Source organism: Oratosquilla oratoria, chromosome 15 (genome assembly GCF_046742065.1).
Source record: "Oratosquilla oratoria isolate Oo_2021 chromosome 15, ASM4674206v1, whole genome shotgun sequence".
NCBI lineage: Eukaryota > Metazoa > Arthropoda > Malacostraca > Stomatopoda > Squillidae > Oratosquilla > Oratosquilla oratoria.
The window spans coordinates 13516645-13541295 of record NC_134791.1 but is presented as its reverse complement, the minus strand read 5'-3'; the positions used below and the strand labels follow the sequence as shown (position 1 = coordinate 13541295).

Below are 24651 nucleotides of genomic sequence, written 5' to 3'. Positions count from 1 at the left end.
GCCTAGCTTACCTAGCCTAATGTAGCTTAATATAGCCTAACCTAGCTTAGCCTAGCCTAACCTAATCTAATCTAATTTAACCTAACACAACCTTATCTAACTTAATCTAGACTAACCTTACCTCATCTAACCTAGCCTAAAATAACGTAACCTGACCTAACCTAATCTAATTCATTCTAGCCCAGCCTAGAATAGTCTAGCCTAACTTAACCTCACCCAATCTAGCCTAGCCTAACCTAACCTAACTTACCATAACTTAACTTAACCTTACCTAACTTAACCTAACCTATAGGTAGTTTTCACCGTGACTACGATCGTGGCTTTCTTCTTGCGCACCACATTTAGGTCAATACAATACGCTAAACACACTAAGTGCAGAATCGAACTGAATCCAAAGCCCCCACAGGCCAATCCGACCAGAAATATAATTTACTGTTGATCCTCCGCACAGCAAGTCGTTCTGAAACATATATGAACATTCAATTCATAAGACGCGACTCGCATTGTGTTGTAGCAAGGAGAGAAACGGTACTGAATAGAAACCATAAATTTACTCAACAAAACCTTTGCTATTATTGTCTACATTCGTATAGACCAACACCAATCATCGATTGTCATAAATATAATCCATTTTCATTGCCCCCGTGTTCTGTGTTTACGTCGCAGCTGATTATTTACGAGGTGTCTCTTTCGGAGACAGAATATGTTGTATACTTTTGAGAAATCATTAAACTATATCATGTTTATATATTTGGTCATACTGTTCATGAACGGTTATGTATTTGATCATACTACTCATTAATGGTTATGTATTTGATCATGCTATTCATTAATGGTTATGTATTTCATCATACTGTTCATTAATGGTTATGTATTTGATCATACTATTCATTAATGGTTATGTATTTGATCATGCTATTCATTAATGGTTATGTATTTGATCATACTGTTCATTAACGGTTATGTATTTGATCATACTATTCATTAATGGTTATGTATTTGATCATGCTATTCATTAATGTTTATGTATTTCATAATAAAACTCACTGATAATCATGTATTTGATAATACTATTCATTAATGGTTATGTATTTCATATTATTCATTAATGGTTATGTATTTGATAATACTATTCATTAACGGTTATGTATTCAATAATACTATTCATTAATGGTTATGTACTTAAGAATACTATTCATTAAGAAAATGGCACATTCAGTGTTTTATTTACTAGATATCATTTATATAATATATTGGAAGAGAAGTATTGAATAATATTTGGTTATGAATTTATGGATTGGGTGGAGGGAGGGGAGAGATATAAAGCAGGGTAGCCATGTTCGATTTGGTGAGTGACTTGTGTTGACCAAGACGTCGGCAAAGATATAGATCAAACAAAACAAAAAGAAATAAAACGAAACAAGATCAAATAAGAGCAAATAAATTGGAAATTAAATAGAATTAAATCAACGACAGCTTTGACAGCGATTTTAACAACTTTGCCGATGACTTCGACGAAGTCTTCTACAACGATGACGAAGACCTCGACGAAGAGTTGAACGACGACGATGACTTGAGGAGGAATTATGACGAAGACAAGGAGTGAGACAAGGTGATGGGACGAGGAGCAGGCTGAGACCTAAAAGAAAGACGAAGTATGTATGTATGTATGTATGTATGTATGTATGTATGTATGTATGTATGTATGTATGTATGTGTGTATGTACGTACATACGTCTGTATGTATGTATGTATGTATGTATGTATGTATGTATGTATGTATGTATGTGTGTATGTACGTACATACATCTGTATATATGCATGTATGTATGTATGCATGTATGCATGTATGTATGCATGTATGCATGTATGCATGTATGCATGTATGCATGTATGTATGTATGCATGTATGTATGTACGCATGTATGTATGTATGTAAGTACGTATGTACGTATGTACGTATGTATGTATGTATGTATGTATGTATGTATGTATGTATGTATGTATGTATGTTCATGAGGCGAAAGTGGATGGGGAGAGGGAAAGAAAGGAGGGGAAGGGGGAATTAGAAATGGATGAGGGAGGGGTAAGGAAGAAGGGAAAGGATAATGGGTAGGAAAGTAGGGAGGGGAGGATGGGGAAGGGCTGAGAATAAAGAACAAGAAGGGAATGGGAAAGGAAAGGGTTTAAAGGGTAGGAAAGGTGAGAAGGGGGAATGGGAAAAGGAAGAAGGGGAGGAAGATGAGGGGGAGGAAGTGGGAAGACGGTACAAGGGGGAATGGGAAAGGAGGAGGAGGAACAGAGGGGAGGAGGACAAGGGGGAAAGAGAAAGTGGGATGGAGGACAAGGGTGGGGGAAAGAGAAAGGACAAAGGAAAGAAAATGGGAAAGAGGGAAAATGGGAAAGAAGGAAAGAGGGAGGAAGGAAAGCGAGAAGGAGGACTAGGGAGAAAAGGGAAAAGAAATGAAATTGTGAAGAAGAAGAAATAAGATATTACTTACAGTGAATTCAGGATGGGAGGTATAGAAATAACTGTTGATAAAATGTAAGTAAGAGAGTAATATCAATATAAAAGAGAGTGATGGGCGAAGAAGAAGACACAAAACAAAGTACGAAGAATAAAGGCGAGAATGGGACGGGAAATGAAAAAGAAGACAATTTGAAGAATTTGAGAAGCATAGAAGAAAGAAAAGGGAAAAACAAACATGCATGCATATATGTATGTATGTGTGAATGTATGTATTCATGTATGTATATGTATGTATACAATATGCGTGCATCTATGTATACGTTTGTATATATGTATGTATACGTTTGTATATATGTATGTATACATCTATTTGCGCATGTATGTATACATGCATGTATGTATTTATGTATGTATGTATGTATGTATGTATGTATGTATGCATGTGTGTATGTATGCATCTATGTTCGTATGTGTGTATGTGTGTATGTATGTATGTATGTATGTATGTATGTATGTATGTATGTATGTATGTATGTATGTGTGCATGTATGTATGCATACATGTATGTATCTGTGTATGTGTATATATGTATGTATGTATGTATGTATGTATGTATGAATGTATGCATCTGTGTATGCATGTATGTATGTATGTATGTATGTATGTATGTATGTATGTATGTACGTATGTATGCATGTGTGTATGTATGCATGTATTAATGTAAATGTGTATGTATGTATGTATGTATGTATGTATATGTGTGTATGTATATATGTCTGTATGTATGTATATAGGTAAGTATCCATGTATGTATACATGCATGCGTATCTACGTGTGAGAGAGAGAGAGAGAGAGAGAGAGAGAGAGAGAGAGAGAGAGAGAGAGAGAGAGAGAGAGAGAGAGAGAGAGAGAGAGAGAGAGAGAGAGAGAGAGAGAGAGAGAGAGAGAGAGAGAGAGAGAGAGAGAGAGAGAGAGAGAGAGAGAGAGAGAGAGAGAGAGAGAGAGAGAGAGAGAGAGAGAGAGAGAGAGAGAGAGAGAGAGAGAGAGAGAGAGAGAGAGAGAGAGAGAGAGAGAGAGAGAGAGAGAGAGAGAGAGAGAGAGAGGGGCAAGGAGAGAGAGAGAGCCAGAGGAAGGGAGAGGCAGAGGAAGGGAGAGGCAGAGAGAGAAAGAAGCAGAGAGGGAGATGGAAAGAGAGGGAGAGGGAGAGACAGACAGAGACAGAGAGGAAGAGGGAGAGACAGACAAAGACAGAGAGAGGGAGAGGGAGAAATAGAGATAGAGAGAGATAGACTGAGTGCACAGGCACAAGCGTGCGTATGCGTGTCCGAAGAAGACCTCTTCAAACAAGGCAAAGGTAATTATAACCTTGGAAACAAAACCACAGTGATTTAGACGAGAACAAGACACTTAAACAAGAACAGGAGCGAGGAAGACACGTAGAGAAACAGGGCAAAGAAACGGAACAAAAAAGAAAGAAAAAAAAAGACATATTAGCTGTTCTCCTTCACGAAACCCAAACACAGTTCACCATCTTAATCCCTTTCCAAACCCCAAACGCTTACCTTACCTCCCCTCCACCTCCTTCCAACAACCCCCAACCCTCTTCCCATTTTCTAACCCCTCCCCTGTGGGGTCTCGTGTCAGTAACCAACCTCAACTAAGCCCTAATTTCTAATCCCCCTTCTTTGGTCGAACCCAAAACGCTTACCTCCCCTTCCCCCTCCTCCTCCCTCCAACACCCCCACCCTCTTCCCGTTTTCTAACATCCCGGGGGGGGGGGGAAGTCTCGTGTCAGTAACCAACCTCAACTAAGCCCTAATTCCTAACCCCCTTCTTTGGTCAACAGGTTCCCCCCTCCCACACCCCCACACATCTTGTCTTCCCATTTCCACAACATGGACCCTATCATTCTGCCCCCTCCCCCGACTCTTCCACACCCTCCAAAAACCACAAAGCCTCCTAGCCTGCCACAGCCACAGCCCCCCGAGCGGGTGGGGACAAGGCACGCGCATGCGCCTAAGTTCTCGTGGGGGTAATAAAATCATCTGGCGACAGCTAGGATAAAGGTGAATGACACTAACAACACTGAGAGTTAATTAAATGCTGGTGTTAACTTACTATAGGTAGTTTGGATGATAACTAAAGTTTAAGATATATAAAGGGTTTTAAACAATTTGGATTGTGAGTAAGCATTTATTTAAACCAAATAATGTTATATATTATTTCCTGTATACTAAAGATTAAGAGAGTGAGAGAGTTAGAGAGTGTGAGGGAATGAGAAAGTGATAGAGCAAATGAGTAAAAGAGGAAGAGAGCAAAAGAGTGAGAAAGTGAAAGAGAGAATGAAAAAGTGGAAGAGTGAAAGAATAAGAGTGAGAGAGTGAGAGTGTGAAAGAGTGAGGGAGTGAGAGAGAATGAGAAAAAATGTGGATGTAAAAAAGAGAGAGGTTGAGAGTGAGAAAAAAAGAGGGCAATAATAGAAAAATAAAACAACAGATGGAGAGAACAGTAGAAAGAGAAAGAAAAGAGGGAAAGAGGAAGGAAGAATGAGAAGGAAAAGAAATATTTAGTAAAAACAAAAGAAAAAAGACAAATGTAAAAGAAAAAGGGAAGTAGAAAAATAAAGAAATAAAGCAAAAGAGAAAGAAAAAAGACAAAGAAAGAGGAACAAAAAAATGAAGAGTTATGGAAAGAGGGAGAAAGAAAAATAGAAAGAAAAATTAAAATTACAAAGGAAAGAAAACATATCAAATAAAAGAGGAGAAAGACAAAATATGAAAATGAAAGAAAAAGAAAGATGATGAAAGATAAAAAGAAAGAAGAAAGAAAAAGAGAAAGGGTATGAAAGTGAAAGAGAAAGGGAAAAGAAAGAGAAAGAAAAAAGTGAAAGAGAAAAAGAGAGAGAGAGAGAGAGAGAGAGAGAGAGAGAGAGAGAGAGAGAGAGAGAGAGAGAGAGAGAGAGAGAGAGAGAGAGAGGAGGGTGGAGAGAGGGAGGGAGAGAGAGAGAGAGGAGGGTGGAGAGAGGGAGGGAGAGAGAGAGAGAGGGGGAGAGAGAGGGGGTAGAGATGGAGAGAGAGAGAGAGAGAGAGAGAGAGAGAGAGAGAGAGAGAGAGAGAGAGAGAGAGAGAGAGAGAGAGAGAGAGAGAGAGAGAGAGAGAGAGAGAGAGAGAGAGGGAGGGAGGGAGGGGGAAGAGGAGAAGAAGAGAAGAAGAGAAGAAGAGAAGAAGAGAAGAAGGAAGGGCGGAAGGGAGGAGAGGGGATAAGGACAGTGTTACTGGATGAAGGAGTGAGAGCCTGACGCGCGTGCGCGCGCACACACACACACACACACACGCTCACAAACGTCCCTGCTCCCACAGAACAATGACTGAGGAGGTGGGGATACCCTAAAATCCGGCCTTTCTCTGGAGGTGATGCAAGGCCACCTGCTCAGAATTTTGAGTAAAAATGCTGATGAGCTCTTTATAGTTTGCATCCTCCGTTTATGCCGTGATTGATAATCGAGTTATAGATCTTCTAGAGTTCAAAAAAAGATAGAGACGAGTTGTTATGAGATAGTTTGATTATCATAATGCAACTAGGAGGGTATATGTATATACATATATATTTTTCCTAGATCATAACATGGATATATATGCATATCTAGGAATATTTTCTCACGCTGCTTCAAGTTTATCTCATTTACAGTTTCATAAACTTCATATTTTTCCAAAGTTTTAAAAACTGACCCCAGTAGCTACGTATACATGCCTGTATATTATCACCATATTGGATGTTTACGTCAGTCCATGTGAATGGACCTACTGGAATGTTTACACATAGGGAAGCGCGCGTGTGTACAGTGTGTGTGCGTATATCCATACATGTGTGTACGGCGTGTATTGTATATCCATTCATGTGTGTACAACCACTTGCGCTTATTTGTACATATATCATGCCCAAACGCGTGTATGTCTATATACATGTGCACATCCGTGTGTCTTTGTGTGTATATCCATGTGCGCGCGTGTCTGTACTCACGCGTAAACGTCTACATACATGTATATGTGCGTCTATGAGCATGTGTGTGCATATGTACTTGAAAGTGTGTACGCCCATGTCCTTTTGTATGTTCATGTACATGTGTGTGTACGTTCATGTGTATCTGTGCGTATGTCCATGTAAAAGAATGTGTACTCCCATGTGTATGCGTGTGTACATCCATGTCCATGCGTATGCGTGTGTACATCCATGTCCATGCGTATGCGTGTGCACATCCATGTGCATGGATATGCACATCTATATACATGCGTGTGCACATCTATGTGCATGCGTGTGTACATCAATGAGTGCGCATGTGTACACCCATGTGCACGTGTGTGTACATCCACGAACGTGTCTCCAAACCTGTTTGAATCAGTCGGAGAGCCCGCCCGCCCGCGCGCGCGCTCGCTGCAGAAGCGGTAGCGCGACCGGCCAGCATGAAACCTCTGAAGAGGATCTCAGGCTTCTGACAGCGTCCAGCAGCCGCCCTTATACGGCGGAGCTTCCCGAGCACAGATAATCATATGTTGACACACGAGCTGATCACGGCCAGGCGTCGGCGGAACGCCCCAAGCCAATCACCCTGAGGGTCCCCCTGCACGGGCCAACACGTGAGTAGCGCGAGCCAGTGGCCCCGCCCCCTCTCTCCCCATTGGCTATCCGAGTGTCCACCCAGCCAACCACCCTCGGGGTGGGAGGAGTTTCTTAATGACCCCAGCACCGCGTGCAAGAAAGGCACAAAAGGGAGGGGCTTCCCCTGGCACCTATGTCCCTCTTGGGCTGGAATCCACTGGCCGAGCATCACAGGGAAGAGTATTCCAGAAGACCAGAGATCAGATTAGGCTGAGGCCCTTGTTGCTCCAGCAGTGGGCACCAGTAGCAGGTATGGGCAGGTGGGCTGTATGGGATAAAGCTTGAGAACATTACAGGTGAACAGGTAGTCGACTCCTGAAGGTCAAAGTGAACAGTACTGGCAGAGTCGGATAGTGATACCGGGTGCTGTGTGCGGTCTCTCTCCCAGAAGTGAGCTGGACTTAGTCCAAGACAAGACCTCAGTGTAGAGAGAGGAACTCAGTGCTCTTAGACCGAACTGTGACACGTTCGTTCAGATTGAACTGGTGGATGAGATGAAGTCCTCAAGCTCGGACGAGCCGAAGATGGAGACGCGGGTCCTCATGCCGGCGGAGTTCTCGCTCGTGGTCACACCGAGGCCCCTGCCGCCCCTGGACCGTCTGGTGCCTGCCGAGGACAGCATCAAGGTGTGCGCCACGCGACGCCTCCCCCAGCAGGCGCGCTACCTCCCCTTCAGCGGTACTGTGCGCGCGGACAACCTACCACTGCTCCCGTACCTTCCGCCCATGGACGTAAGTGGCTCTGACTTCTCTTATCGATTGCTGTGTGAGGTGAGAATGTGTTGGCATAGGCCGAGGATGGATGTTCGACAACAACCCTCTTTATTTTTTTTCTTTGGTGTAAACTATTGCAAAACGCTTTCAGAGTTCATAATGATTCTTGTAGTGTTTGTAGAAAGTCTGGAAGTGGTGAGCTAAGGCTGTACACTTTTTTGATATCATTGCAATGTAAATCACAATAAGGTGATTGAGAATTTTGATAATACGTTAAAGTTAGTCTCTGGGTAATACACTGTAGTTAACATTTTCATCTGAAAAAATAAATTTTGTCTAACACCATATAAATCTTTGCAGTGACAGTCACAAGAGTAGCCATACATTTTTACTACAATTTCACTAAAATACAAGGCGTTTCTGTTGAGATTTAGTAATTTGAAGCTACAATATACGACTTCAAAACAATACGAGATGCAATGAAGATAACCCAAGAAAAAGTCTACGGTGTCTACACAATCGTTTATATAAATTTTGGCAATTCATACAAAGTGTCAAACTCTGAAATAAAGTCAATTTCAATTAATTCCTTCTATATATATAACAATTAGCTTGTTGTTTTGACTTAGGCAAATTCAATACATACCACGACGTCAAATTCAATTCTATTGTGCTTTCAACAGTGACCACAGACTTGCTCAAAATACCGTTATCAGCACAACGTAGGTTGGAATGTGCGATAGTCAGTCTTTACAGTACAGTCATCGTATCAATTACATACCCTAATTCTGAAAACCTTCTTGATGACAATTCACAGTGAATTTGGTGAATACATAAACTATAGCCAAATTGCAACGAATGACTAACCTCTAACTAGTTTATCTTGAATTGCAAAAGTGTTACTAGAGTACTTCCTAGGATTCTACCTTTAAACGTGAATTGACATATATAGAAAAAAATTCTATTACCAACTTTATATCATCTTTTATAATCATGTTTCTATTTTCTGAACTAGATTGAAAGCTAGAGCGACCTACTCTATAAAAACGAAAGAAGTGAAGAAACAGTTGAAGTTTATTTAATTTCTCTTGCCTGTTCATTAGTTCCTCTATATTTATTCGAATTAATATAAACGTTAACTAACTCGTATTTTCACTAATATAGATTTTTCATATACAAGTGTTTATGTCAGTGTAAATGGGCGTGTGAATTTTCTTGTGCATATGTCTGAAATTGTGTGTGTGTGTGTGTGTGTGTGTGTGTGTTTGTGTGTTTCCTGATAAAAACATGAACATCCTAAGCTTGTATCACAGGTACGCATGGGGTTATGTCTGTGTTTATGTGTGTTGGTGTGTACATAATTATGGTTGTGTGTGGTTGAACGCATCTGTACATATGTAAACAAATAGTCATGTATATATTTATATAAACGAGATACTTATAGGATAATATATAATGTATACTTATATATTCACTTGTGCATACATCCGCATGTATATACATTAATTCGTATATAAATACACACGTACATAGATATATACATACATATATATATAGATACATATATATATAGATACATATATATATAGATACATATATATTTATATATATATATTATATATATATATATATATATATATATATAGATGCATGCATATATAGATACGTATATATTAACACACATATATTCATACCGTACATACATACATACAGACATATATTCATACATACTCATATATACATACATACATACATACATACATACATACCTTCACATACAAACACGCATATATAAATAGATACATACGTATATATATATAATATATGAATTCATACATTATATATATATATATAATATATATATATATATATATATATATATTTAAGGTATAAATCAATTCATACACATATACTATACTTGCATTCATACATCAGAGTATTCATATGCAGGTGTATGTGCAGATAGATAAACACGTCTATGGAAATATATATATATATATATATATATATATATATATATATATATATATATATATATACACAAAAGACATAGAACGAGCAACATAAACACCTCTTTACAAGACACTTGCATGCATCAAGACAAACGTATGATTAAATATTACCACTTAGTGTACCCATGACTATGAGGGAGTACAAACCACCGAAGCTCACCTCCTCTCCCTAATGATCCTAATATTTTCTAGTGCATTTGTTTATTTACTTATTTATTTATTTATTTATTTGGATCTGGTCTTGTTACGGATCAAAAGGTCCTCAGGTTTTACCACTGTAACCACCCTCTTCTTCCTAATCATCACCAATGCCACGGCCAATGCAATTCTGAATTGATATAAAAAAAAGACTGCAACCACAACCATCAGGAGATCAGGTGTCCCAACATAAACCGAAATGTTTCTTTTATTTTCCCAATCTTATTCTTGTCACCTCTGAATGAATCACCTCACTCCTCCCTTCTCATACATTTTGCGACCCTGAGACCATTTCTTGTGACATTTCCATTGTCTACTACTCAGACTATCTGAAAAGACGAGTACCAAGGCATCAACTCTTATTAGGTCTTTCCATATAAATGACATCATTTTTTTTTAGTCTTTCTTACACTCCAGACTCAGAGACCATTTCTAATGTGCTTCTTGCACTTGCTGACCATGGAACTGTCTTTGGTACGTATGAAAGATGCACAGCTTACGTATGAAACAGAATTATATATATATATATATATATATATATATATATATATATATATATATATATATATATATATACGATATATAATACACGTGTATGTGTGTGTATTCATTTCACACAGCTCAACAAGTTTCGCATTTTTTTACAAGAGTCAACACATTTTTCAATATATAAAAATTATGTATGTATGCAGCGAGAATGAGAGGAAGAGAGATGGGAAGAGAGAGAGAGATAGATGGATAGAGAGAGACAGAGAGTGAGTGAGAAAGGGAGAGGGAGAGGGAGAGAGAGAGAGATCAGAGAAGCAGAGGGAAAGAGAGGTAAAGAGGGAGAGAGAGGAAGAGAGATAAAGAGAGAGAGAGAGGAAAAGAGAGAGAAAGAGGAAAAGAGAAAGAGAGAAGTATAAGTAAAGAGAGAGAGAGAGAGAGAGAGAGAGAGAGAGAGAGAGAGAGAGAGAGAGAGAGAGAGAGAGAGAGAGAGAGAGAGAGAGAGAGAGATAGAGAGAGAGAGAGAGAGAGAGAGAGGAGAAAGAGAGAGAGAGAGAAGAGAGATTGATTTGGAGAAAGAGAAACGAGGAGCAAGAGAGTGAGAGAGAAAGGGGAGGTGAGATACATAAATGGAGACACACACACACACACACACACACACACACACACACACACACACACACACACACACACACACACACATATATATATATATATATATATATATATATATATAAATATACATATATATATATATATATGTGTGTGTGTGTGTGTATATATATGTATATATGTGTATATAATATATATATATATATATTATATATATATATATATGTATGTATGTGTACATTTGTGTGTGTGTGCGCGTGCGCTTTTTGTGCGTTAATACGTGCATATGTTTGCTCCTATGCACACTGTGCGTGCCCCCGTGTGTATTTGAAGAAATACCCATAAAATCCAACACTTTCCTGATTAAAGAGTAGGGCCAGTGAGCACCCACATCCCCAGCCCCGAAAACCGCCTTACGAAGCAGATGCCCACTTTGTGTGACCAGTCCCCCCGCCCAGCAATATGAAAGGACCCCGCCCAATACGCCCAGGGACGGGAGGCACCCGTCTTCGGTTCTGTCTCAAACCGTCCCGGGTATGAGGTAATGGCGATGCTGAAGGCCATACACCCTCATTGCGGACGCCGCTGCTCGCGCCGCTTACGGGAAATACGTCTGAATTATTTGATTATAGTTCTGGGTTCTGCCCCCGGGTTGTCCTCCCGAGAACTCCCTTCAGACCTGCCTTGCCTTGACAGGTGATCCTTACCTGTAGAATTAAGGAGGACTTTACCTCATTCAGGGAGAGGAAAAGGGGGTGGGGGTGAGGAAAAATGGGGGGAAGGAAAGGGGGGTAGTCGTTACATTTTTATTTTTATTTTTTTCGTAATGTCTTGGGCCACTTGTACTTTCACCCACTCCGCCCTCGGTCAATATATGCGTAGCATCTTACGTAATACGCCCGTGTGACCAGAATCTTTGATAAGGTGCTAGGAAAAAATATTCTATTTGTTTGCTTCTTTTTCTCTGTCCTCTCTCTCTCTATTTCTCCCTCTCTCTCTCTCTCTCTCTCTCTCTTTCTTTTTCTTTATCTTTCTCTTGCTTTTTTTCTCTTTCTCTCTCTCAAAATATAACATGGCTTGAAGTAAATCGGTCCTGATTTGATAAAGAGAAATATTTCAAATTAGATCAAACGCCCAACAATTAGTCGCGCATATAGAATCTATTAAAGTAACTTTCATTAAATATTTCTTTATCTTTAACAAAACCTTCACCTGGAATGCAGCATCGAAGACTTTCGTATTCAATGCCTAGGGTCGTATGTTTGAATAGAAATGCAGACCACGAGGACACACAACTCTGAACCTTATGTTTAATGGAAATACGGCTGATATTTGCGAGGGTATGTTGCTTAATATTGCGTATTTTTCTTTGAAGCATATGAGAGTCATTATCACATCTCCAACTACTGTACAAAAACGAGGTTGATTTTCTGACCCATTATTTTTTCCTTTAATAACTTCTAGAAATGCTATCAGCTATATTCTATTCACACTAACTTAGCAAAGACTCTAATACTTCAGAACGGCTGGCTAATCAATTTCAAATCTTGATAGAAATAAAGTTTTTCGCCGTTCTCTTTTATATGTGAATTTCACATATATTCGGCTATCATCATCTTTCCTGAAATTCAATGCCCTCGCGAGATTGTCCACAAGGATAGAAGCGCTGGTAGACTACAGTCCACAACATCGACCGTTCTATTATACAAAGACTGTGTAAGTTATTATCTCCTACATTCTTTTCTCCCTGTTTTCAAGAGTTCTGTAAGCCTTACCACTTTCGTAGACTGAATTAGAATATTTCCTAATTTCAAGTAACTTCAATCCAAACCGAAATATGAATTTCTTCATTCTATATTTTTATATATATATATATATATATACATATATATATATATACTTATGTACGAATAAAGGCATGGTTCCTAGCAAAGATCGTGTATAAAAAAATAACTAAATAATAATAATAGAAATGATGATAAGAAGTCATCTTAGGATTTGTTTCGCGCCACGAACGACACTGATGACGTCAGCAACGACGGAGATGACGTCACCAGCGGCGTCCCTCCAAAATGGATCACCCTACAAAATCAAAACTTTTTTCTAAGGTTAAAATTAACTAGATTAACTCCTTCCGTGCCAAGGGATATGCGTTGTTTTATTCAATCAAACGATAGATTTAACTTAGATAGGTGCTTTCTACTTTTACATGAAAAAATTAATCTAATTCTTGAACAATGCAGTCAAACTAAAGTTATCTATATTTTCTAATAAAATTCAGTTAAAGGCGTATATTTTCCCCCAAACCTGGATTGAAATTTGTTCTCCATACATAATCTTTCATTTAACATCGTTTTCGATTAAACTATTCTGTTTCAGATATAATGCCAGTATAATTTTAAGTCGACCAATACCGATGGAGCTATTTCCATTCTTACTTTCAATTTCCATTGGGACTTCTCCCCTTACCCGTCATCTTTCAATTCTAGCCTCACTCACTTAAATTAGATCGTCAGGCGAAAACCAGAATAAAAATTAAAATAAAGCATTGGAAAAAGACTAAGCAAGATAAATGTAATATTTTGACCGAATTAAATCACCCGACGGTAGTCAGAATAAATGTAGGAATCGGCTATAGACGCCAAAGGATTAACAATAGTACTGTAATGTTAACTAGATCAAAGACTATAGAGGAATAAACAAGGTTGAAAGAAGTTCGGGAAGAACGTCTTGGATTGTGGTCAGAAGCTTCCAGATACTCCTTATGACATATATTCGATGAAATAAATAAATAGAATAAAAGAATTCAAATAAAGAAAAAAAAAATAAAAGCCAACTCCAATGTTAAAATAGAAAATATCTCTTGGTTTGTATTACGTAATTTTTTACAAACTTCTTCATTTCATTGCCATCAGTCTCTTTTTCTCGACAAGTTCTCTCTTTTCCGGTTAAGATCTTTGTGTTTTTTCCTCTTTTTTTCTATTTCGTCTTCTCTTTGTTTCGCCTCCCTATCTCTCACCTTCAGTTCCCTCTACCACGGCAGCGCCATTGATCAGCACACGCTTCAAACACCAAAATACACCAATCAACGATCACCATACCCGTCGCCATTTTGTCTCTCCGTAATGGCTTCCAAAATCCAGTTCCGTCACGGCCCAGGCTTGGCCAGGTGCGTTTCCAGGAATCAACAACTGCCCTGGAACCCCCCCTCCCTCACTCCCAAAGGGAAAAAATGGCGATAATGACAGGGGTGATAAGAGACCTATGCCGATGGGACAAAGATAACTGCGTAGAGGAAAACATGACATAACGTTAATAACAGAATGACAACAGATGATGGGAAGGGCGGAGGTAGCGTCAGGCTAGGACAGGAGGCTGGCACATCCTCATAGGAATATACATATATATATATATATATATATATATATATTATATATATATATATATATAATATATATCGAAGTTAGACTACAGAAAACGAATAATTAACAAATTCACTTTTTTCCAACTCAAAAAGGCTAAGTTAAGGGTATACATATACTGTATATAAGTGAATACATGAATAAATGAATGAAATATAAAACAAATGGCGGACATATTGTCCCCACGCAAATTAGAGAAAAATGCACTAATTAGAAATGAAGTGTTTTTTTTTTCTTATACGTGACGGGAATAGTATATGATCATTCACATCACCATTCACAATAAAAACAACTGCGATTTTCTAGGATATCGTTCAAAGACCAATTATTCTATAAGTCAGCTGTCAGAAAAAAAGATATATATTGATAGATAACTGGATAAAGAAAATAAAAGACTGTGATAATTGTAATGAAAAACGATGATAATGATAATAACAATAATGACAATGATAATAATAATAATAATAGTAATAGTAATAATAATTATAATTATAATAATAATAACAATGACAGCAACATCAATAACATTGATAACGATAACAATATCAATATCAATATGATAATCAATAACATTAACAAACGTGTATAACACTGAATACGAAGACCACGAGCAGTAAAGGTGCTAAATGGCAACATTTGATTCGCCACAAAAAAAAAATTATAATAATAAATAAAATAAATAATAAATAAATAAATAGATAAATTAAATAGAATAAGTAAATAAATGAATAGATAATAAACAAATAAGTATATAAACAAATGGATTAAATTTTGCTTCCATCGTGAATACCGGTCTTCGTTCTCCCTTTGACCTTCCGGTCTTCAAAAGACAGACCTCCGGACCCGGGCGATTCCGGGGACCAGAATCTCGGAATGGAAACAATGGGCGGTCCAGTCCCGGTCGTGAGTTGACCACAGACCCCCAGGGGGGCCTCAGGACCCCCCAGGGGGGTGTTCACGTCCTGTGGGAGTGGACCATGGTGGTTGGGGAATGAAGACAATGAGAGCGAAGCCGCTGGAAGAAAGAAAATGGAGAATTCTTGGGGAGTCCGCAAATGGAGAGAGTCTGTGTAGGATTAAATACTTACGTGTATTAAACCTTTTGATTTCAAAGCTCCTTTTCTGGCCCAAATCAGATCCTGAACTGAATAAAATCGTCTGGTACAGACTCGAACAAGATTCCGAAAGATATGTCGCTGCAGCGAACTAAACCAAAAAAGAAAAAGAATGGGCTGAAGATAAAAAAAAAAAGTAAATTAATTATCTCTCCTTTTTCAATTTTTACCATTCCACCTCTTCCTCTTCCTACCCTTTCTCCTTTTCCTCGTCCCTTTTCTCCTCTCCTCATCCTCCTGTTCCTTCTCCTCCTCATCCTTCTCTTCCCCCTTCTCCTCATCCTCCTCTTCCCTCCTCATCCTCCTCTTTCTCCCTCGCCTCATCCTCCTCTTTCTTCCCCTCCTCAATCTTATCTTCCTCCTCTTCCTCCCACTCCTCCTCCTCTTCCTCCTTCTCATCTTTCTCTTTCTCCCTCTCCTAATCCTCTTTCTTTATCTCCTCATCTTCCTCTTCCTCCCACTCTTCATCTTTTTCTTCCACACCCCTCCTCATCCTCTTCTTCCTCCCCCTCCTCATCCTCTTCTTCCTCCCCCTCCTCATCCTCTTCTTCCTCTCCCCTCTCCTCCTCTTCCTCTTTCTCCTTTTCTTCTTTCTTCGTCACACGAAGAGGGAGACAACGCAGACTCGGAGACCAAATGACCACAGAAGAGAGCTGAAGGTCGAGACCACCGGAGACTCGGAGGAGGAGACTTATGACCGAAGATGAAGACGCAATAATAACGATAACAACAATAGCAAAGAAAAATAGTGGGCAACCCACACTGTGGGTGGTCTGTACAGACTATCAGGAACGGAGACAAAAATGGTCTGGAATGTGAATCTCAATTCCAGTGCTTGAAAAAATATAAAAATAACCAAATATACACGATAAAGATATACAAATGATTAAATGAAAATATAAACATCTATGTATATGAATTATTCTATATATACAAAAATAATTAAATAAACAAGTCAATGAAGAAATGAACTGAACATTTCAATTTTTTATAAATAAGCACATACATACTAAGAGAATAGACTGATAATAAAAGGAAAGGAGGCGCTTAACAGAAACCGAAGTTCTAACTTTGCCCTAAGTGCACGGATAGCTAGGACAAATGGCAGTCGCCAGGACTCGTTAGGGATTGATCCCAGCTTCACGCGTCAGACAAACGTCATGGCCTTCTTCACGCGAGGGTCCTTTTCCCATGACTCAATGAACCAGTGTGACGTCATTAACCACCCCCTCCGCCCTTACGTGACCTCAAAGTCCTTGGTTCGATTCCCAATGGGTATTGTTGCCCGTCATTAGCTCAGGGAGTCCTGAGGATATAGACAACAGGTAAAGGCATGAGCTGAGATCGGAGCTAAGAGCCTTTGGGGATGAGATCACGGTTTCCAGTGAATTGCTCTCGATTATGGTGTGTTCGGCAATGAGCCTGTCTCATGAACACAAAGCCTCTGGCTACCGGTGACTGCCACTCGACCTGGCTATACATCGTTGAGGAACTCCACAGTTAGGTTTCTCATTTCAGCCAAACCAAAGTCCTCGATGGAAGAGAAGTGGAGACGATATAGATCTAATAGACGAGGTAAAATAAGGTACAACAACCTAATGGAAAATACAATGTAATGGAAAACCCAGCGAAGGTTGAAAAAATAATAAAGAATAAGTAAAAGAAAAATAGAATGTAAGACGCGGGAGGGAACGCGAGGTTACTGGCCGGTGAGAAAAACAGAAAAAAGAAAAAGAAAAAGAGGAGTCAAAGGAAGGCGAGGAGAGAATGGAGAAAAGGAGGAGGGGGAGGAGGAGAAGAAGAAAGAAGAGGAGGAGGAGGAAGAAAGGAAGAGGAGGAGGAGGAGGAGGAGGAGGAGCCGGGGCCAAGGAAGCCTTTGTCCAGCGCAGACCTCTCTTAAAGAATGGCCTCCCGCGGGCCGTCGTGAGGCTCCGGGCGGCGTGGGTCCAGAGAGCCTCGAGGAACTTCCTGTAGGGTCCAGAACCGGCCTCGCAATGGTAACAACACAGCTATTACAACCACCTCTATCACTGCTGATACTAGCACCACCATTTGCAACACCAACTTCACCAACACAACGCCGTCACTTCTGTCATTATCATCAACAGCAACACCAACACAACCATGACCACCATAAATATTACCAACACAGCATCTTTATCATCATCATCAACTCTCTCACAAGAACCTTCTCCATAATCACCACCACTTTCACCACTATCATCACCAACAGTAACACAACCACACGCACCACAGTCATCTCCAACACCAGTGGTAAAGTATTAGCACTATCGACACCAATTTGCAGTTGATAGACAATAGCCCACTATCAAATTAACATTGGAGTATTAGTGTCTTTACTACAAACATCCTGTTCGACATAGTGGAACATATTTCTAATTATTCTTTATCTTTTTGACTAATGCCAGGCTTCTTTTACGAACTTAGTGGCTTGAAAAAATACCCGTTAGTAGTAGGTAAAAATTAAATAGATAAGATATAGAAAAAAAAATTAAAAAAAAAAAATCTATAATATATTCAGTTGTATTGACGAGGACAGCGTTGGAGGTGCTACTCTTCCAGTTCATATCAAATTTATTGCCAATAACTTCCGCTTTTTGCATCCATCCGCATCGGCCCTAAACGCAACACCGTCGACTTGCAAAGCATCTCATTATCAGTTTGTACAAAAGAGAACACAATGATTCAAGCCATTGCAATTACAACCTATGGACCAGTTGGTATCCTGGCTCCTTCTTTCACTGATTCAACCAACTTTATCATTTCGATCATAATTATGAGTATTAGACAAACTTTCATACATGATTATGAAATAAGCAAACAGTAATTACTTCTAACTGAAATTGCAGTTATTATGACAATTATCACTATCATGGCTTGCAACCTCACTAACACCACACCAGACTCTATCACCAGCACCACCACCTATTCCACAGCACCGGTATATCGAACACAATTACTAACACCATCCCTACCACCATCACTACCCTTAACACCCTAACACTCACATCAGCACATACTGTACAACCCAGGGAGTACTTAAGGCAACTTCAGGTAGGAGGAAGACTACATTACACAGATGCAAATGAGGGCGGGGCCGCCCGCAGGAGGGGCGGGGCAGGTGGCGGGGGAGTTGTCAGCTGAGGTGTGGTAAATGCATTGTCGGCGCTTGGCTGACGCTCCATTGAGGAGTTCATTACATGACTACCGCTGACTTCTAGCCGCCCCCCTCACCAGGGGTCCCGACCGCCACTGTGGTGGTTGGTCCCCACCCCCTACACCATTACCCCGAATCCCATCCCAGCCCCCAGCCCCTTCACCCCCCCATGCCCAATTCTTCCCCCCGTCTCCCTAAACACCCCTGGAAACCTTCCCAACTCCCTCATTGATGGGAGACCTTAGACAGGGAATTAAATTAATGTCTTAATGCCGAACCACAATTCGCGCCTCAGTTTCTAACCATCTCCGTTCTTCTTCCTTCAGGTTCGATCTCGCTATGGTGGCTACGACTCCGTGGGCGAAGACGGGCGGAGGACCTGCAACTGGGTGAGGTTCCTCAAGGTGGCGCCCTTCTACACCAACGAAGTCAACCTGGTGGGGCGGAGGATCGGCCCCAGGGGAGACGTGCTCTTCGAGGTGGTCCGCGAGATCCCGACGGGCGGAGAGCTGATTGTCTTCTTCCTGCCGGACTGCGGCGAGGATGCCCTCCTCCTCCCGGCGCTCCAGCTCCTGAGGTCCTCCCTGTACAGACGCACCATGGACTCTATCATGGCAGAGACTCCCCTCGATCTCTCGCGCTCCCTCCTGTCGTCGCCCTCGCGCACTCCCGTAGTGGCACACCAGAGTTCGGACACAGACGGCGATGACGAAAGCAGTTCTCCGTCTTCGCCATCATCAACATCATCTTCCTCCTCCTCGCCCTCCTTCCACGTCAACTCGCCCGCCATGAGTCCCCAGGACATTCGCTTGGGACACGCACCAGTTGGTTTGCGCAGCCCCCTCAGCAGTAATTCCCTGGGCAGCAGCCCCCTTTCTAGCCCCCCTATCACGACAGCAGCGCCCCCACCGAAGAGGCGTGAAAGAACGATGCTGCCGTGTTCGGAGTGCGGCAAGGCCTTCGACAGACCCTCGCTGCTCAAACGACATATGCGGACACACACAGGCGAGAAACCCCATGTTTGCGACGTCTGCGGCAAGGGCTTCTCGACCAGTTCGTCGCTTAACACGCACCGCCGCATCCACAGCGGGGAAAAGCCGCATCAGTGCGGTGTCTGCGGCAAGCGGTTCACAGCTTCTTCCAACCTGTACTACCACAAGATGACACACATAAAGGAGAAGCCACACAAGTGTGCCCTCTGCACGAGGTCCTTCCCGACGCCGGGAGACCTCCGGTCCCATATGTTCGTCCACAACGGCCAGTGGCCCCACAAGTGCGGTGTCTGTGGTAAAGGCTTCAGCAAACTCACCAACCTACGCAACCATGCCCTCCTTCACTCTGCCAAGGCTCGCGTTCCTCCTTCTTCGGCTCCGCTGTCGCCAACCTCAGCGTCCCTGTGACCTGCCGCAGGTATGGCCGCTACCGGAGCGACTCGAAACGCGTTCGAATGACAACCGAACTTCAAAAACCTAACGAGTGCGTTCGAGTATGCACCGAAGAAGGCTGCAGGTACATTCGAGTCAGCACCGAAATAAGACTTAATCGAGTTCGAGTAAGCACCAGAAGAGGCTTCAGGCGCTCTCGAATCAAGACCTAAAGCCTTCGGCGTCGACTCTGTCTGCGCTAGACTGATCTTCGAAAAGCCGATTTTTTATTTATTTTGAATTACCTCCCACAAATTTCTCTTTCCTATCTGTGATCCAAATATCTGTGCAATATTTATTTTCTGTACAAACTGTATATATTTGTTTTTATTTTGTAAATACACTTTAGCAAAAATTAATCACCTGTGTTTCATTGTTCCAAACACTAAAATAAACCCCTTAGATTACCTCAGAATAAACGTACGTCTCCATTGTAAAATAAAAATTATATGAATAGAAAAAAATCAAAGACTTCAATATTCTATCTGTATTGGGTTGTTTCCTATGAATATATATTTCTAAACAAAATGTATGTTTATAATGACCTGTTGTCCAGTAAGGAGACCTTTTGTTCCATAACAAGGCCAGATGAAGAAAAAGAACCATAAAGTATTTGAAAAAATAAGAGAAAAAATAAAACAAACAATAAGTAGATAAACAAACAAATAACTAAATATATAAACAAACGAATAAATAAGTAGATAAAAAATAACAAACAAATGCAAATAAACAAATACTAATAAACAAGTAAGTAAATGAATAAATAGATAAACAAATAAATGAGGAAATGAAAAAAATAGATGAATAGATAAACATATAAACGAATGAATGAATAACCAATTAAGCATTCAAATCAAATCGCGGACGAGACGAGACCAAAACCATTTTTATGGAACATTGTAAGATGACAGAATATATTTACCCAACATAAGGCTGATCGACCACTGTACATATGTACTTTGACCTTACACATTATATTCTAATCTATATCACAATAATAAAGAAATGCAGGTCAATACAAAACAATCTAGCATCAGTAAAACCGAAATCGGATGAATTATCTTAGATACAAGACAAGAGCCCATCACCGACTGGAATATAATCGTTCACCATTGGAATGAATAAAATATGACCAGTAACCAAAACACAGAGTGGCGGAAGAGGAGGGTTATCCTTCCCCTAGAAGGTGATGTAGGTGTGTGTGTGTGTGTATGTGTATGTGTGTGTCTGTGTGTGTGTGTGTGTGTGTGTGTGTGTGTGTGTGTGTGTGTGTGTGTGTGTGTGTGTGTGTGTGTGTGTGTGTGTGTGTGTGTGTGTGTGTGTGTGTGTGTGTGTGTGTGTGTGTGTGTGTGTGTGTGTGTGTGTGTGTGCGTGCGTGCGTGGACACATTTGGATTACAGCCTATAGAAGGCAAGAATTTTTTAAGGGAGAAAAGTAGGGCAAGTAGCTTTGTCATAATAAGCTTGCCATTCACTTAATTAAATGAAGTATGCTTGAAGGAAAACTTCCTGCCTATATACACTACGATTATATACACTACGATTATATACATGTTTGTGAGTTTGACCATCCTATTGACTGGAAAAATGCTTCAAAAATTATACAATGTAAGAATATAACAGAAAGAAATATCATAGAGTCAGGAATTATCAAATGCAATTATGACCAACTCATTAATAATAGTTTAGGATTATATAAATTAGATCCATATATTGTCAGTAATATAAATAGTACATATTTTAAAAGTTAATGTAATAGTAATATGTTTCCACGACCTCACCGAGTGGCCCAACCTGAGCTTTCAGGCTTCGGAGAGGAGGGTAAATGTCTCTCTTGTCCTACTTATACTCTGTATCTCCATTTTTTGTTCTCATCTTTCTGTACTCCTTGATAATGTGAATATATCACGAAAGCGCTCGGACTACGTGTGTTTTTCCTTTTCCTAGTGGACTCTGCATATATATATATATATATATATATTTATACATACATATATGTATATATATATATATATATATGTGTGTGTGTGTGTGTGTGTGTGTGTGTGTGTGTGTGTGTGTGTGTGTGTGTATATATATATATGTATATATATATATATGTATATATATATATATATATATATATATATATATATATATATTTGTTTATGTATGTATGTTAGGGTTCATTCACAGCCTAGGTCAACTGCAAATCATTCAGATCAGGATCCATTTATAAAAAAGATTAAACATCTTATTGGATGACAGACTTGCAAAATATCCTGTATATGATATTAGCTTTACAATAAAATCTCTACTCCCCATCACAACAAAAATGACAAAAATTAATAATTACATTTTCATCTTTCTTATTAATCACATATTCTAAGAAGGAAGCGTCTAATATAGAAATCAGTAGCATAGAAATTTATAAATGATGATTCTATGTTAGATTATCCTTATAACTAACTTCTAAAAATTATCTGATAATCTACTCTAAATTGGGAGTTCAGTTCAAATACTATAAGAAAAACATTCGTATTTTTCTATTTTACCTTTTATTATAATTTTGTAATCTATTGATTTATCCTTAACCTAAATGCGGGATAAAGGCCAACTTGTATTTGTTTATTTGAAAAATTGTTATCATCGATTGATTTTTTGTTCTATTAATACATTAGTTTATCATTTATCATTGATGTATGTGTACACATTCATCTATTGTCCACTGATGGTCCAAAGGGAAGCGGGTTGGACTCGCATCTTCCTCCTAATCGCGGGTTCGAGTCCCGCACTCCGCCCCGATTCCCAACAACGACTGTAACCTGCCCCAACAATCACCAAAATGTATAGGGCATATGTGACGGATTCGGCCGCAGCTACGCGTCTCCTGGCGTATGCTCCTTATCATTCATTTATTCAATTAATTATCATCCATTAGTTTATGAGCCTTTGTCTTTATTTACAAAGGGTTACAAAGGATTACAAAGGAGGATCATACCGACAGGAGATCTTTTGGTCCATAACTAGGTCGGATGCGAAAAAAAACATACAAATTATAAATAGATAGATAAATAAAAGTAATATAAATAATAATAAATAAAAATAAATAATAAACAAACAGGTGAACAGTAAATAATAATAAATTGACAGATAAATAATAAGTGAAAATCAAGCAAATAGTAATAAACAGACAAATAATAACAAACAAATAAACAAATAATATAAAGTATATAAAGATCTAGTTATTCTAATGTTCAAGTATCCATATATTTATCTATTTATTCATCTTTTATTTATTTGGTCTTATTTATTTATTTAGCTCTTCTTCTATTCATTCATTCATAAGTTATCTACACAATGTTTTATCCTTTCCAAAGAACTTTATTCTAAGAAGATGCTCTGAATTTAGTTGCATAAAGAGTAAAGGACTTTATCATCACCGAAAGTTCATTAGTGTTTCAATACTAATGGACGATATTATCTAAAACAAAACACAAAGATACGAGTTTTTAAAAATAAAGAAAATCCAAATGAATAGTAATCACCCAACTTATTTTTTTATATTAAAAACTTCATAAAAAATATCTATTGTGTTATTCAACATTAATTGTTAAATCGACAAGGTTGGCTATCCTAACATTGATAACAGAAACAAATTTATTTGGTTTTAATCGAGTTTCTTTGTAAATATAAGAAATAAAATTTCAAAATTATCTCATTTTCTTAAATATAAAAATTGTGAAATTTTTTCAGTAGAGCGGTAAAAGCTAATTTGCCTTTTCATAGATTATTTTTAATCTTTCTAAAGATACAAAGATGAAAAAAGGAGAGAAAATTTTTGCTTATCCCTTCATTTTCTAGGTAATGAATAAAGGCCGAAGGCCATGGACCCTGCGAAAAATGGGCTGGCGCAGCCAGTGGCTCGTATTATGTAAAAATCTGCGTAGGATAGGCAGTGAGTAACAAGAGCACGGTTAATAAAAAGAAAACTGTCACAAAATAAAAATCGCGACTAATATGGATGATTTTTATTATAATCTAAGAAAATATATTATGCAGCCCCCTCCCACACCCCCGTTTTTATTTGTCTTTATTGTTTTATTCCTAAAAGTAACCGTTAATAGAAACATGTGAAAAAAACAGAATATACACAAAATGGCGTTCGACCTATCTTGGGGAGGATAATGATTATTTTTTAAATTGTTTCATTTGAAAACTCTTTGTTTCTGATTTGTTGCTTATGTAACTGCATTAGACATCTCTATAACAAGCAATTTACAAGATGACCTGTATTTCAGATTACTATATGAGGTTTGATAGTTTTTTCCTAAGAAGTTACAGAAAAACTAAAAATTAATGAAAATGTAGAATTTATTTTCATCCT

The 24651-nt window shown here is 39.1% G+C and overlaps 1 protein-coding gene across 1 annotated transcript; it reads left to right on the top strand.

The window, feature by feature from the left end:
- Positions 1-7254: 7254 nt before the first annotated feature.
- On the top strand, positions 7255-20634 carry LOC143032999 (uncharacterized). The gene is made up of 2 exons (XM_076198194.1): positions 7255-7857; positions 19189-20634. Exons 1-2 carry the CDS (start codon positions 7621-7623, stop codon positions 20260-20262), a joined length of 1311 nt encoding a protein of 436 aa, XP_076054309.1. The 5' UTR covers positions 7255-7620; the 3' UTR covers positions 20263-20634.
- Positions 20635-24651: the final 4017 nt, after the last annotated feature.

Coding starts and splice junctions, on each gene's coding strand:
- LOC143032999 (XM_076198194.1), top strand. CDS start 7,621: ATGAAGTCCTCAAGCTCGGACGAGCCGAAGATGGAGACGCGGGTCCTC. Junction 7,858..19,188: donor CGTACCTTCCGCCCATGGAC/GTAAGTGGCTCT, acceptor TTCTTCCTTCAG/GTTCGATCTCGCTATGGTGG.